This window comes from Oryctolagus cuniculus, chromosome 15 (assembly GCF_051225735.1).
Source record: "Oryctolagus cuniculus isolate XC-2025 breed Fujian yellow rabbit chromosome 15, ASM5122573v1, whole genome shotgun sequence".
NCBI lineage: Eukaryota > Metazoa > Chordata > Mammalia > Lagomorpha > Leporidae > Oryctolagus > Oryctolagus cuniculus.
Genome location: NC_142881.1, coordinates 79,059,460 through 79,073,875, shown reverse-complemented (window position 1 = coordinate 79,073,875; position 14,416 = coordinate 79,059,460). Strand labels below are relative to the sequence as shown.

Here is a 14,416-nt window from a genome sequence, read left to right as displayed (position 1 = left end):
TACCTTGTTCATAAATTAGATGCCTTCTAAAGGAAAGTAAATATAAATCTTAAGCAGTTGATTTACATTTAAACTCATTGGGTGGAATTAAAAATTCCATCCTTGTGAAACATTCTTCTTACCTATAGTTGATAGTTTGTTAACTGAGATTTGTAATGGCTTTTCTTTTCCTTTTAAAAGCAGTTTGTTTATCTGGAAAGACAGAATTGCAGAGAGAGACAGAGTAGTCCCTTGGCTCGCCTCCTAAATGGCCACAAGGGCTGGGGCTGGGCCAGACTGAAGTCAGAATTCTGGAACTCCATTTGAATCTCCCATGCAGGTGGCAGGGGCCTAAGCACCTGAGTCATCCTCTGCTCTCCTCCTAGGCACACTGGCAGGGATTTGAATAGTGCCTACAGGAGGAGTCAGCTGTGCAGGCCACGGCTTACCCACAGTGCCGGAGTGCAAGTCCCTATGAATGGCTTTTCTTAAATTAGGTATATTTTTTAAAATGTTGTTTTATTGTTTGTCAGAGTAAGTATTTTTCCCAGTGTTTTTCTAACAGTAGAGACTGAGAGAAATAATCATTATACCAGTTTGAATCACAGTTCCATCTCTCATTTGGAAAGGTTTCCTATGTTAAAAATTTGAGGCAGCAACGATAAATTTCCTGAGTATAAAGTGAATTAGGCAGGTTAAAGTTTACTGCCGACTGATGTGCATCAGTAATTATTGTAGCCACTTACCAGAACCACTGTTAAAAGTTCTTTGATGTTAAATGGCTTTTCAGAGCTGAGTAAAGAACAGAAACAACTAGAAAAATCTAATCCTGTGGACAGGTTTCTAGACAAAAATAGCATTCTTTATGGGTATCTCTACCCCAGATGATTTTCTGCTGGGAGATTTTCATTAGTTGTATTAAACTGGTTTAGGTTCTATAAATTTAAATGTAAGAATTTTAGTTTGAAAAGTCTGTAGTACCCCAAGAAGGTTTGGCAGGGTCATTACTTGTCATTTGAATTGATGCAGTTGCTTAACACTGTTGAAATCTCTCGAGTCTGGGGTGACAATTTTCAGGGACTTGGATGCCTGAGAAAAGATCACCAGGAGATAGGAGAGCTGTATACTGAAAAAGCAGGACAGGAAATGTAAAATTTAAAAGAATACAGTTTATTTAAGATTGACGCCAATTTCCCTGTTGGTTATTAACTTTTATGTTGATGGCACTCATGTATCATTGTTTGACTTGTATTCTTCATTTTTATAGATAAAGTGGAGAACTTTAATGAGGAACAGGAGAAGAATAGTCACCATTTTCACAGAAATGCTGAAGACAATACTAAGAAACCCAATGTAGAAACCACCCTGACTCCTGGATACAAAACTGAGGAAATCAGGGAAACAAATGATACTTGGAACTCCCAGTTTGGGAAAAGGTCAGAATCTCCATCAGAAATGTCTCCAATCAAGGGATCTGTGAGAACTGGTTTGTATGAATGGGATAATGATTTTGAAGATATCAGATCAGAAGATTGTATTTTAAGTTTGGATAGTGATCCTCTTTTGGAGGTGAAGGGTGAGGATTTAAAAAACCGATTGGAAAATGTAAATGAAGCCATCGAGGAAGATATTGTACAAAGTGTTCTTAGGCCAAGCAACTGTAGGACGTACTGTAGGGCCAATAAGGCAAAATCCTCGCAAGGAGCATCAACTTTTGATAAGCTAATGGACGGCACCAGTCAGGCCTTAGCCAAAGCAAATAGTGAATCAAGTAAAGATGGCCTGAATCAGGCAAAGAAAGGCGGTGTAAGTTGTGGGACCAGTTTTAGAGGGACGGTTGGACGGACTAGAGATTACACTGTTTTACATCCATCTTGCTTGTCAGTTTGTAATGTTACCATACAGGATACTATGGAACGCAGCATGGATGAGTTCACCGCATCCACTCCTGCAGATTTGGGAGAAGCTGGCCGGCTCAGAAAAAAGGCAGATATTGCAACCTCCAAGACCACTACTAGATTTCGACCTAGTAATACTAAATCCAAAAAGGATGTTAAACTTGAATTTTTTGGTTTTGAAGATCATGATGAGACAGGAGGTGATGAAGGAGGTTCTGGAAGTTCTAATTATAAAATTAAATATTTTGGTTTTGATGATCTCAGCGAAAGTGAAGATGATGAAGATGAAGACTGTCAAATGGAAAGAAAGACAAGCAAAAAAAGAACTAAAACAGCTCCATCACCCTCCCTGCAGCCTACCCCAGAAAGCAATGATAATTCCCAGGACAGTCAGTCTAGTACTAACAATGCAGGTAAGAATTTAAAAAAAAAAATTGTACGTAAGTGCATTTTCAGATTTAAGAGCTTAGTTTTATTCTAGATACTCAGTTTTAACTTGTTATATTTAATTTTAATAGTACTTAATTCAGAACTACCATATCCAGATTACCCAAAGGTAAATTTTAAATGTGTTAATAATCAGGTCTAAAGTTGTTAGGGACCAATTTGTAGATTGGAGGGAGAGTCTTTTCATATTTGTGTTTAAAATGACATCAGCACTTGCTGATACTAAATCTTGTGTTTCAGGTAGGGATACCAAGCATCTTGATGTTTCAAGTTTGAAAATCCAAATGCTGTGGAGATACAAGGATACGTTTTTTTGACACTTAGAATTATAGAATGAGAGAGATACTAGAAAACTAAAATTAGCTAAAACCTTTTGTAGTTCTAAACTAGTAAACCTTCAAAACATTCTCAAATGCTCTTAAGTCGGTTTAGTAAAATGGAAAAGTGCTATGTAAGTATTTATTGCTTTTAATGGTGAAAATTTGTCTATTAAGGTAATAGACCCAGTGATGACTAGAGGTTCTCAAGGAGTTCGAGGTTCCACTGTGAGAGACAAACAAAAGGTCAACTCTGCTGTAATTAAGTCAGTACCTGACAAGGGCTTTGTGAAATGGATTGACTGTCCAGTGAGGAGGAATATGTGAAAACCTCTGGTATAGAGGGTTTCTTAAGCAAACACACTCCTTCTGGATTGGTTTACTTGTTAAGTAAAGCTTTTGTGGTGTTAGAGTCACAGGAGTGTCATTATGGGGGATTGGAGTGATTATAGTATCCATAGATCTCTGTTGAGCATGTCATACTTGAGGTTACCTACCGTTTTGTTTTATGTGGTCTAAAAATAGCTTTGCCAGGTGAGAATTCTTATTTTTAAAGTTATTATTATACAGTTGCTTCTAGGGGCCCACCCAGTATTCCCTGTTTTTAAAAAAAAAAAAACCCTGGAAACAGAACAAAAAAGGGTGTTATCAGAGTTCACCCCATGTTGCTTCAGTCCCTTCTGGAGAAGGGAGGTTTACAGCAGCCTCACTAGTCCCTTGAGATCTGGCTGGACAGGATGCCCTCAGGAGCATGACGCTGTGCAATACCTGAGTTCTTGCCCTGCTGCCATTTACTTTGCTCTTGTGCTAACCCAATAGCAGGTGTGTTTAACCGCAGTTGAAATTCTGTGGCTAAAATTTACATCTTAGGGTATGAAAACTTTTAAAACTTTAAAATGTGAAATTAGACTCCCTTTCAGAAACTTGAAGTTACAAGGAATAAGGTTTGAAAGTTAGAGACCATTTGGTTAAAGTACTTTTTGTAGACTTGTCACATGAAGTATGAGAACATTTTAAAGTTAGGATAGAAAAAAGTCTTGATTTTTTAAAAAAAAATATTTATTGCCATCTGGGAAATAAGGTAATAGACCATTGAACTACATTGTACTAGGTCCCTTTATATCTTTTGCCAAGGACGGTTGTCTGTCTGTTTAAATATACCCTTCTTTGTAGATGCAAGCAGCCGTTGTTTGAAGGCCAACATGATTAAGTGGATTTAAAGTTGGAAAAACGTTAAAAGTAGATGCCACTTGGTGTTTTTTGGTGTGTAAATGAGATCATACCAGTGTCAATATCATGGATATTCAGCAGTTATATGACCTATGAAGTATGAAAATTATTTTGGAAGAGATTTTAGATTGCTACTTAAAGTAAAACTAGAGCACTTACAACAAACTAGGTTTATGGTTTTCTTTTAGGGGCAGGGAAGAGCAGAGGATAATGAAAGTATTTTATCTGTTTTGTGGTGCTTTTATTTCTTTACTCTCTTTTTTACCACACAATATGTAAAAAAACAAACAAAGAGGCAAGTCTATAAGTTGACTAGTAGATAATTTGAAATCTTAGAAAGCTAGCTGGTTTTGATTACCATTTCAGAAAACTTGGATTTTACAGAGGACTTGCCTGGTGTGCCTGAAAGTGTGAAAAAGCCCATAAACAAACAAGGAGATAAATCAAAGGAAAATACGAGAAAGATTTTTAGTGGCCCCAAACGGGTAAGTAAAGCACTATCAGCAATTTTTATTATTTTTTTTTATTACTGAAGGGCTGAACTCTTTCGAGCTTACTTTTTTCAACTGACATGAAAATTATGGTATTTATAGGGCACTATGTGATGTTGTTACATATATGTACATTGTATAATGATCAAATAGGGTAGACATCTATCCCCCCTAATATTATTTCTGTATGATGAAAACATTCAAAAAGATTATTAACTGTTTTATAAAAATTATTTATTTTATTAGAGAGTTCGCATCTGCTGGTTCTTTCCCTAAATTCTGAGAATTCATCCTGGGTCTCCCACATGAGAGGGAGGGGTCTATGGACTTGAGTCATCGTCTGCTGTCTCATGGTGTGCGCTGTCAGGACACCGCCATTGAAATGAGAGCTGTGTGCATCAGGTGTCTCCTTAACTGCATTGCCAAACACCTGCTCCTCATGTTTTCTTTATCCATTCATTAGTTTGTAGACATTTAGGTTGTTTCCATTTCTTGGCTATTGTGACTAGCACTGTAATAAATGTAGGACTGCAGATATCTCTTCTGGGGGGCCAACTCAATTTTTTATTTAAAAGTTACATAACAGCGGGTGTCTTTAAAATCATTGTAAACATTATTTATGTGATAAAATATATAACATTATTTTAACCATTTTCAAGTATACAGATCAGTGACATTAAACACTTTTACAGTGTCAATGTAATCATCCTTACCTGGGCCTGTGTTAATGAGCTTTTCATTACCATAACAGCATAACTGAGGCAGACTACTTGTGAAGAAAAAAGGTTTCTTTAGTTCTTAGCTTTGGAGGGGTGAGGGGTGGCACTGGCATCAGCTCACCCCTGGTGAGGACCTTTTTGACTGCATCACATCCTGGTGGATGGCAGTGGGGGAAGCACACATGGAGGGGTCACAACTTAGAGCAGAAGCCAGAGAGACGCAGGTTTTCCTAACAGGGATCTCACTAGAGCTAGCCAGAGTCCTTTTGGAATGTGTGCTCCTTGTTGACCTGAGGAACTCCCACTAGATTTCATGTCCTAAAGGTCCCATTTCCCAACATCACCTCATATACAAATCATAATGGTGCTCTCAACTTTTTCACATTCCCAATAAAAACTTTGTGCGCATTAAACAGTGATTTCCTGTTCCCTCCTCTCCTTATTCTAGGTAAACATTGTTCTACTTTCCGTCTCTATGAATGTTCCTGTTTCAATTCCTCTTACAAATAGAATCTTATTTCATTACCATGGTTTTTCTATGGTTTATCCATACTGTAGCATACTTCAATCTAATTCCTTTTTTATGGCTAAATAATACTCCATCATCATATGTGTACGAGATATATACACCTCCCACATTGTGGTTTACTCACATCCTAGATGGACACCTAGGTTGTTTTCACCTTTTGGCTATTGTGAATACGGCTTTGACTGTTGGTGCACAAATACAGATATTCCTCAACATATGATGGGGTTGCATCCTACTAAAGGAGTCATAAGTTGAGAATACTGTAAATAATGTGTTTCATATTCCCAGCCTCTCTCAACACAGTAGTATGGCATGCTGTGGAGTGTTGCTTGTTTCCTCTTGAGATTGCGTGGGCTGCCTGGGCACTGCAGCTCACTGTGCTGTACAGCATCATTAGAGTATTGTACTGTGTGTTGCTGGCCCGGAGAAAGATCAGAATTCAGAGTATGGTATTTTGCACCATTGTAAGTTTGGGACTGTCTCTGTGTGTTTTTCAAGTCTCTGCTTTCAGTCATTTTGATACATTCTGAGGAGTGGAATTGGTGGGTTGTGACTAGCACTGCAATAAATGTAGGACTGCAGATATCTCTTCTGGGGGGCCAACTCAATAATTTTTTATTTAAAAGTTACATAACAGCGGGTGTCTTTAAAATCATTGTAAACATTATTTATGTGATAAAATATATAACATTATTTTAACCATTTTCAAGTATACAGATCAGTGACATTAAACACTTTTACAGTGTCAGTGTAATCATCCTTACCTGGTTGTGTAGTAGGTCTGTAATCTTTTTGACAGTTTGCCAAGTGGCTGTACCACTTACAATTCCCAGCAGCAATACATGAGTGAGGGTCCAGTTTCTCCATATCCTTCCCAACACATTATTTATTAACCACTTTTGATATTAGCTATCTTGATGGTTATGAAGAGGTATCTTATGGTTTAATTTGATTTTCCTTAATTGTGGAGGGTGACTTCAGGGCCTCCACAATTAAGAAAAGGGATATGAGCTTTCTAGCTCTCCCCTGAAATACAAGTCACCTGTCTGGACTACAGAAAATTTACCCTAACTGAAGAAATACTACAGTTACAGTATGCTTCTTGGATTGTAGTTCATGTTTTTATGGCCTGCCCATTGCTCCCTTGTAAGCATATGTCAACAGGCACCCTAACTACGAAGGGATTGCCACTGCAGTATACCTCTCAAATTATGGTCTGCGAGTAGCAGTTGTCAGCCCCTTCTTGACTTGCTTGCCTGCTGCTTCCTTGCAGTGTGTTCAGTAAATCTAGCTCTGCTGTCTGTTTTGTTCTTTTCACCACCTGTGATGGGAGCCTCAGTTGGTAGCTTCCAGCAACACTAAGGCTGAGTAATGGTGAGCATCTTTTCACATGCTTATTGAATGTTTGTATATCTAAGAAATGTCTGTTAAAGTCCTATATCCATTTTTTATTTGGATTCTTTGTTGAGTTGTACTAGATACTTATGTACTGTAGATATTCATTATCAAATATAGGATTTACAGATATTTTCTCCCCTTCTGTTCGTTGTCTTTTCACTTTGTTGAAATTGTCACTTGGTACAACAAAGTTTTTATTTTTGATGAAGTCCTTTATGTCTTTTTGTTTGATTTCTTCTTTTAAGTGGGTTTTATTTTTAAAAAATTATTTTTAGAAAGACATAGAGAGAGGCAGAGACACAAATGAGATCTTCCATACTCTGTTTCATTCCTCAAAGGCCTGCAAACAGCCAGTGGTGGACCAGGCTGAAACCTTGAGTCTAGAACTTAATCTGGGTCTCCCAAATGGGATGTAGTGACTCAGCCATACTTGAGCTGACTTTCCAGTCTGTGCATTATCAGGAAGCTGAAATCAGAAGCAGAGCTGAGACGTGAACCTAGGGACTCACTTCACTGGGATCTGGTGTCTCAAATGGCATCTAACCATTGTGCCGAAGGCCTACCCCTTTTTTCTTTCATTTTTCGTGCTTTTGGTCTAGAACCTAAGAAATCATTCCAACCAAATCCAGTGTCTTGTAGCTTTTCTTACATTTTCTTCCACGAGTTTTATAGTTCTAGGCATTCAGTTTAGGTTCCAGATTTTAATCCATTTTGAGCCATTTTAATCCATTTTATATTTGGTGATACAGTTAGGATCATTTAAAAAAATTATTTTTCCCACAGAAGAACTTACTTATTTTTATTTGAAAGGCAAAGTTACAGAGAGAGCAAGAGCATGAGAAAGCGCGCACGCTGCTTCTTTCAGCTGCCTCACTCCCCAAATGGCCGCAAACGCTGGAGGAGCTTCTTTCAGGTTTAAATGGTTTCTTTTATTTGTTTAAAGTTTTATTTATTTGAAAGAATAAGAAGAGAGGTCAGTCTTCCATCTACTGTTTCTCTCACCAAAACCAGAAACTGGGACCTCCATCTGGGTCTTCTATGTGGGTGGTAGGAACATAAATACATGGGCCACCTCCCGGGCACATTAGCAGGAAGCTGTGGATTGGAAGTGGGGGCTTGAATCAGCACCATGATGTGGGATGGGATGTGCACATCACAAGTGGTAGCTTAACATACCACACCACAACAGATGCCCCGTCTTCATTATTTATGCATATGTAAGTCATTTAATATTGTCTAATATAAGTTATGAAGAGCAAATAATTTGCCTGACACTTTTCTAAAAAACTAATTATGTAACTAACTGGTTATGGTATTAGTTTTGTTATTGCAAGGTATATTAGTAGTCAATGATATTTATTCCTATAGATTGAACTGTTTTTAAGGAGTGTGTTCATTTTTTGTGTCCTTTTATTTTTCCTTGTTACACCTATATAAAAGACCACTGGGAATATTTTTAAAGTAATTGTGCTGAACTCTTGCATTCCAGGTGCTTTGGTGAGGCTTTTAATTTACATAAAATTGGGTGTTGAATGTGTTAGTTTCCAGAGCAACATTTTAACAGTTTTTTTGGTCTCAAAGCCAAATAATGCTGTTAAGAATTTCAAGAATCACAAAGAATTTTGAATTGTATGAGTTTTATCACTTTATATCAGAAATTAAAACAAATTTCAAATATATTTGTTCATAATTCATATGAACTCCTTCATTACATATTAATATAGCAAATGAAAAATTATTTTCAGGTGCAGGTGTTGTGGTGGGGAGAGAACGAGTTAAAGCCACTTCTTGAAAGGCTCCCATCCTATATGAGAATACAAGATTGAGTTCTGTCTACTCTTTTCCCATCCAGCTTCCTGCTAAAGCACCTTGGGAGGCAGCAGATCATGGCTTAAATGCTTTAGCTGCTGCCGCCCAAGAAGGAGACCGGGATGGAGTTTCAGGCTCCTGGCTTCAGCCTGGCCCAGCACTGGCTGTTTGCATTTGGAGGATGAACCAGCAGATGGAATCAGACTCTCTGTTTCTCTCTTTCTCAGTGTTTCTTTCTCTTTCACTTTGCCTTTCAAGTAGATAAAAGTTAATTAAAAAAAAAATTTAAAGAAAAATCATTTTAAAAGCAAAAAAAAAAGATAATAGCATTGTTTTACCTTCATACAGTTCTTTAAATGTGGCTTAATAAAAAGACAGCTGGATTCTCATATCTTCTGCATTTAGTATATTTTATTATGCTTTATTGATTGAAATGTGTGAAGAATATCCAATCTCATGCAGATATGTAGTTGCATTTTAAAAAGCCCTTTCAGGTGATTGTGAATATTCGTGATAATTACACCACAACTCCGAAGTGAAAGTTTCTTAAAGATTAATTGTGACTGGGAAATTGAAAGCTGTGCCTGTGAACCTTTCATGTTACGTTAAAATCTGTTCCTTCTGTAATCGTAAATTACCAGTGTGTGCTGAGTGACATCATATGTTGGTAACTGAAGATAGTGGTTGTACTGAGTTATGTAAGTCTTTAAAATGGTGACAAATTTCATTTTATAGTACAAAAAAAAATTGCCTATAATTAGCAAGCTCACAAGAAAAGTTGGAAGTATTGGGAAGCTATTAAGTTCACAACGGTAGATGACATTCTCCAAGTTTTGTTAATGGTTTAAGTTTAAAATACTTCAAGGAGAATAACTGGCAAGGTTAGGTGCCTTTTTTTGGAGGATTGTTTATTTACTTATTTAAAAGGCAGGTGTTAGATCTTGTTCACGCCACAAACAGCCACAATGACTGGGTCTGGGCTATGCTGAAGCCAAGAACTCCATTAGGGTCTCTCATGTGCGTGTCAGGGTCCAAGCACTTGGACTGTCATCCACTGCCTTCCCAGGTGCATTAGCAGGAAGCTGGATTAGAAGTGGAACAGCTGGGACTTGAACTAGTACTTTTATTGGATGCAGATTAAGAATAGTTTGTTAGTCTTTAAAGGAGAGAATATTCTAGAAGGAAGTGGCTAGCTTACATTGTAATTCAGTGCATTTTTTTTTCTAAGTAGCAGAAGTATTTTGTGCATATTGATTTTGTCACACAGAATATTTGTATATACAGTGGTCAAGATTTAATACAGGGAATGGGTGTTGTGGCACAGCAGATTTGGCCTTTTTGTAGGATACCCATATCCCATATCAAGGTGTTCATGGGAGTCTTATCCATCATCTGCTACCTCTCAAGGTGCCAAGTAGTAGGAAGCTAGAATAGGAAGTGGAGCTGAGATTCAGTCCCAGGCACTCTGATACGGGATGTGGGCATCCCAACTGGTGTCTTAACTGCTACAGCAAATGCTCATCCTAGACCTTTGGTTCTTTTTGTGGAGATTAGTCTTTAGAAACCAGAATCTGAGTACTAGCTGCTAGTTTTAAGACTTCATTAAACAAAACTAGGAAATATATTGAAAAATACAAGTTCCGTCCTGGCTGGTCTTCTTCCAATCCAGCTCTCTGCTGTGGCCTGGGGAAGCAGTAGAAGATGGCCCAAGTCCTTGGGCCCCTGCACCCACGTGGGAGACCAGGAGGAAGCACCTGGTTCCTGGCTTCGGATCCTCCAGCCGTTGTGGTCATTTGAGGAGTGAACCAATGGAAGGAAGACCTTTCTATCTCTCCCTATCACTGTCTGACTCTACCTTTTAAATAAATAAATAGGGCCCGGTGCTGTGACGCAGCAGGTTAACGCCCTGGCCTGAACGTCGGCATCCTATATGGGCGCCGGTTTGGGACCTGGCTGCTCCATTTCCAATCCAGCTCTCTGCTATGGCCTGGGAATGCAGGGAAGGTGGCTCAAGTGCTTGGGCCCCTGCACCCGCATGGGAAACCTGGAAGAAGCTCCTGGCCCCTGGCTTCGGATTGGTGCAGCTCTGGCCGTTGCAGCCAATTGGGGAGTGAACCAACGGATGGAAGACCCCCCCCCCCCCCCCCGCCTCTCCTCTCTGTGTGTAACTCTTTCAAGTAAATAAATAAACCTTTAAAGAATAAATAAATAATATTTTAAAAAATAGAAGCTCCTAGTGATAGTTCCATTTCAGATTTAAAAATTACAGAATTTTGCACTTAGCTGTTACTTGTTTTATTCTGTAGCACACCTAAATATCCAAATTGCAAACCAGTTTTTACTATGAACAATAAGTATACCAAGCATAGTTTAAGCTTTGCAGTTCCTTTTGTCCTTAGATTATATTTCACTAAAGATGTTCAGTCATGGCAATGGATTCAAAAGTGTCTTGAAATAATTATCTTGTGTGTCTATATTCAATATTAGAATTTGGTTCATTTGTATCCATTGTGATCAGTTTTTAAACTTAGTTTTAAAGTTCATATTGCTGTCATTTTATTGCTACTAATGTAGTTCATAAGGCAGTAGTGCACATGTACTTGACCTGATTTTGAAGGAATCTGGCCTAAAGTAGATCAGGTCACAGAAGCTGAGTTGGTGGCAGACCTATTTACTGCTGATGGATACAACCTGGTAGTGTCAGAAGAAAATTGATTCTAACTTATGAAACTAACAGGGGCTCTGGAATTGAACTGACTGGAAAGATGTAATATGACTAAAGCCTCGTCTTAACACAATAATAGTTCTCTAACATTTTACTTCCTAAAAAGGCTTACTTTTGTAAGTGGCACAGGTTTATTTTATGTATGAGAAGTTAGGCTTTGTGGAAAGCTCAGTTCTAAGGGCTTTTTGTTTTAAAGATTTATTTACTTGAAAGGCAGAGTTACAGAGAGAGGAGGAGGGTCAGAGAGAGATCTTCCATTTGCTAGTTCACTCCCCAAATGGCCATAATGACTGGAGCTGGGCCAGGCTGAAGCCAGAAGCCAGGAGCTTCTTCTGGGTCGCCCACATTGGTGCAGGGGCTTAAGGACTTGTGCCAGCCTCTACTGCTTTCCCAGACTAAAGTATTAGCAGAGAGCTGGATTGGAAGTGGAGCAGCCAGGACACAGTGGGCACCCATATGGGATGTCAATGCTGCGGGCAGTGGCTTAACATGCAGAGCCATAGCACCGACCCCTCTGAGGGGTTTTTACATAGATTATCCCCCATATACCCAGAGATGAGACAGAAGGGCTAGAAAACTCTATGTTGTTGTTATGCTCAGGAGTTGTTCCAGTATCTCTTATATTAGCAACACACTCATGTAACTAATAGGTCACTGGGAATAGCTAGGTTTTCTGCATTTGTTTTTCTAATCTTGCTAGATTTAAAGGCACCAGTGACCCCATTTCCAAGTGGTAGAGGTAGTTCATGGCTTGTATGTAGTGATGAGGTTTTCTCTGTCTCCGTTTCTCAGCCTGAGCACTACTGACATTTTGGACTGGGTTGGGGTGATGGTCCTGCACATTGGAGGCTATATAGCAGTCTTCCAGGTGTCCATCCACTAGATTCCAGTGGGGAATTCCCTGGTGGGGTCACATGCCCCTTTCCTAATTAATTTGTGTGACTTGAGGGTCAATTCAGAGAGGATGTTCATAATACTAAAACCTCAGTTTGTACTTTGTAAAAACAAGAACACTCTCCTGTACAGCCAGAGAATACCTGTCAAAACCAAGAAGGTAACAGCAGTGTATTGATAGGATCTAATCTAGAGTCCCAGTTAGATTTACCAAATTGTCCACTATTGTGTTTTATAATAAGGCAAAACAAATACAGCGCATCTTCTGAACAAAGAATCCATGCTCCAAACCTGAATCTTGTGTTTGTCATCAGTTTGTACTTCCTTTCAGTCTGTTAAAATATCTGTGTTTCCTCATCTTTTAATGATTCCGACATCTTTGAAGAGCTAATGCCGCTTATTTCCTAGGATGTCTCTCAGTTAGGCAATTCCTTATGATTAGACTTAGATCATGTATTTTTGGTGGAGATACCACAAAGGTGTCCTGTTAGGTAGTACTCAATGTCAATTTGTTCTGTTACTGTTGGGGTAGAATGGTCACTTGGTTGAGGTGGTGTCTGTTGGGCTCCTCAGCCTCCCTCAGCAGACTCTCACCCACCAATTTTAACATTGATTCTTGCCTGAATCAGTTGATTTATGTTGGTCACCAAATGTGATTTCCCAGTGCATCATTCCTTCTGTTACTAGTGAGGAATTGGTCCTGTGTTCTGGGGTAGAGCTTTTCCTTCACCTCCATGTATGTAAGACTGTATGTGTATGTATACTTATTTATTCTTTCTCATATGCCAGTATGAACATGAATTTCTGCTGTATTACTTTTTTTTTTTTTTTTTTTTTTTTAGTATTTATTTAAAAGAGAGTGAGAGAGATCTTCCATCCATTGGTTTAATCCCCAAGTCTAGCCAGCCAGGGCTGGGTCAAGCTTAAGCCAGGGAACTCCACTCTGAGATGGCAGGGATGCAAGCATTGGGTCATCTTCTGCTGCTTTCCCAGATGCATTAGCAGTGAGCTGACTTGGAAGCAAAGTACCTGGGACTTGAACTAGAGTTCTGATGCCATAAGCTGGCCTGGCAAGTGGAAGCTTAACCTGCTGCACCACAATGTTGGTCCCCTTATTACTTGTTTAAATGATAGTTTTATCATTTTCATACTCAGATTTTCTTACATTAGGTTGGTAGGTGTTCTTCAATTTTTTTTTTTTTTTTTTTAAGATTTCTTGATTTATTTGAGAGGCAGAGAAAGGTAGAGACAGAGAGAAATGTCATCAATGTGCTGGTTCACTCACCAAATGGCTGCGATGGTTGGAACTGAGCTGATTGGAAGCCAGGAGCTTCCTCTTGGTCGCCAACGCAGATACAGGAGCCCAAGCACTTGGTCCATCTTCCACTGCCTTCCCAGGCCATAGCAGAGAGCTGGATCAGAAGTGGAGCAGCCTGGTGCCCATAAGGGATGCTGGTACCACAGGCAGAGGCTTAGTTCACTACGCCACAATGCCGGCCCCTAAATCTGCTTTTTTTGACATCAATTTGCATTTCCTTATTTATTGACACCCTTAAGATATTCCAGTCTTGTTCCATGAAATAGAAATTCAGGATTCCTATTTCCATTTAGTGGTAGAGAATAGTATTTAGAAAGAACGATTAGGGCTGGCACTGTGATGCAGTGGGTTAATGCCCTGGCCTGAAGCGCTGGCATCCCGTATGGATGCCGGTTCTAGTCCTGGCTGCTCCACTTCCGATCCAGCTCTCTTATGGCCTGAGAAAGCAGTGGAAGATGGCCCAAGTCCTTGGGCCTCTGCACCTGTGTGGAAGACCTAAAAGAAGCTCCTGGCTCCTGGCTTCGTATCGGTGCAGTTCCAGCTGTTGCTGCCATTTGGGGAGTGAACCATCGGATGGAAGACCTCTCTGCCTCTGCCTCTCTGTAACTCTGCCTTTCAAATAAATAAGTGAATCTTTAAAAAACAAAACAAAAAACGCATAT

The 14,416-nt window shown here is 39.2% G+C and overlaps 1 protein-coding gene across 9 annotated transcripts in view; it reads left to right on the top strand.

Annotated features, from left to right (window-relative positions):
• Window positions 1-14,416, top strand: part of WAPL (WAPL cohesin release factor) — an 80,737-nt gene that overhangs the window by 25,603 nt on the left and 40,718 nt on the right. For 5 of the 9 annotated variants that reach the window (XM_070057990.2, XM_070057989.2, XM_008269886.5 and 2 more), the window contains exons 3-4: window positions 1,247-2,290; window positions 4,238-4,356. In XM_070057990.2, coding sequence (XP_069914091.1) covers window positions 1,247-2,290; window positions 4,238-4,356 — 1,163 coding nt within the window. The remainder of the gene's footprint in view (window positions 1-1,246; window positions 2,291-4,237; window positions 4,357-14,416) is intronic. The other 4 variants (XM_070057992.2, XM_089313598.1, XM_008269888.5 and 1 more) reach the window with 1 other exon arrangement.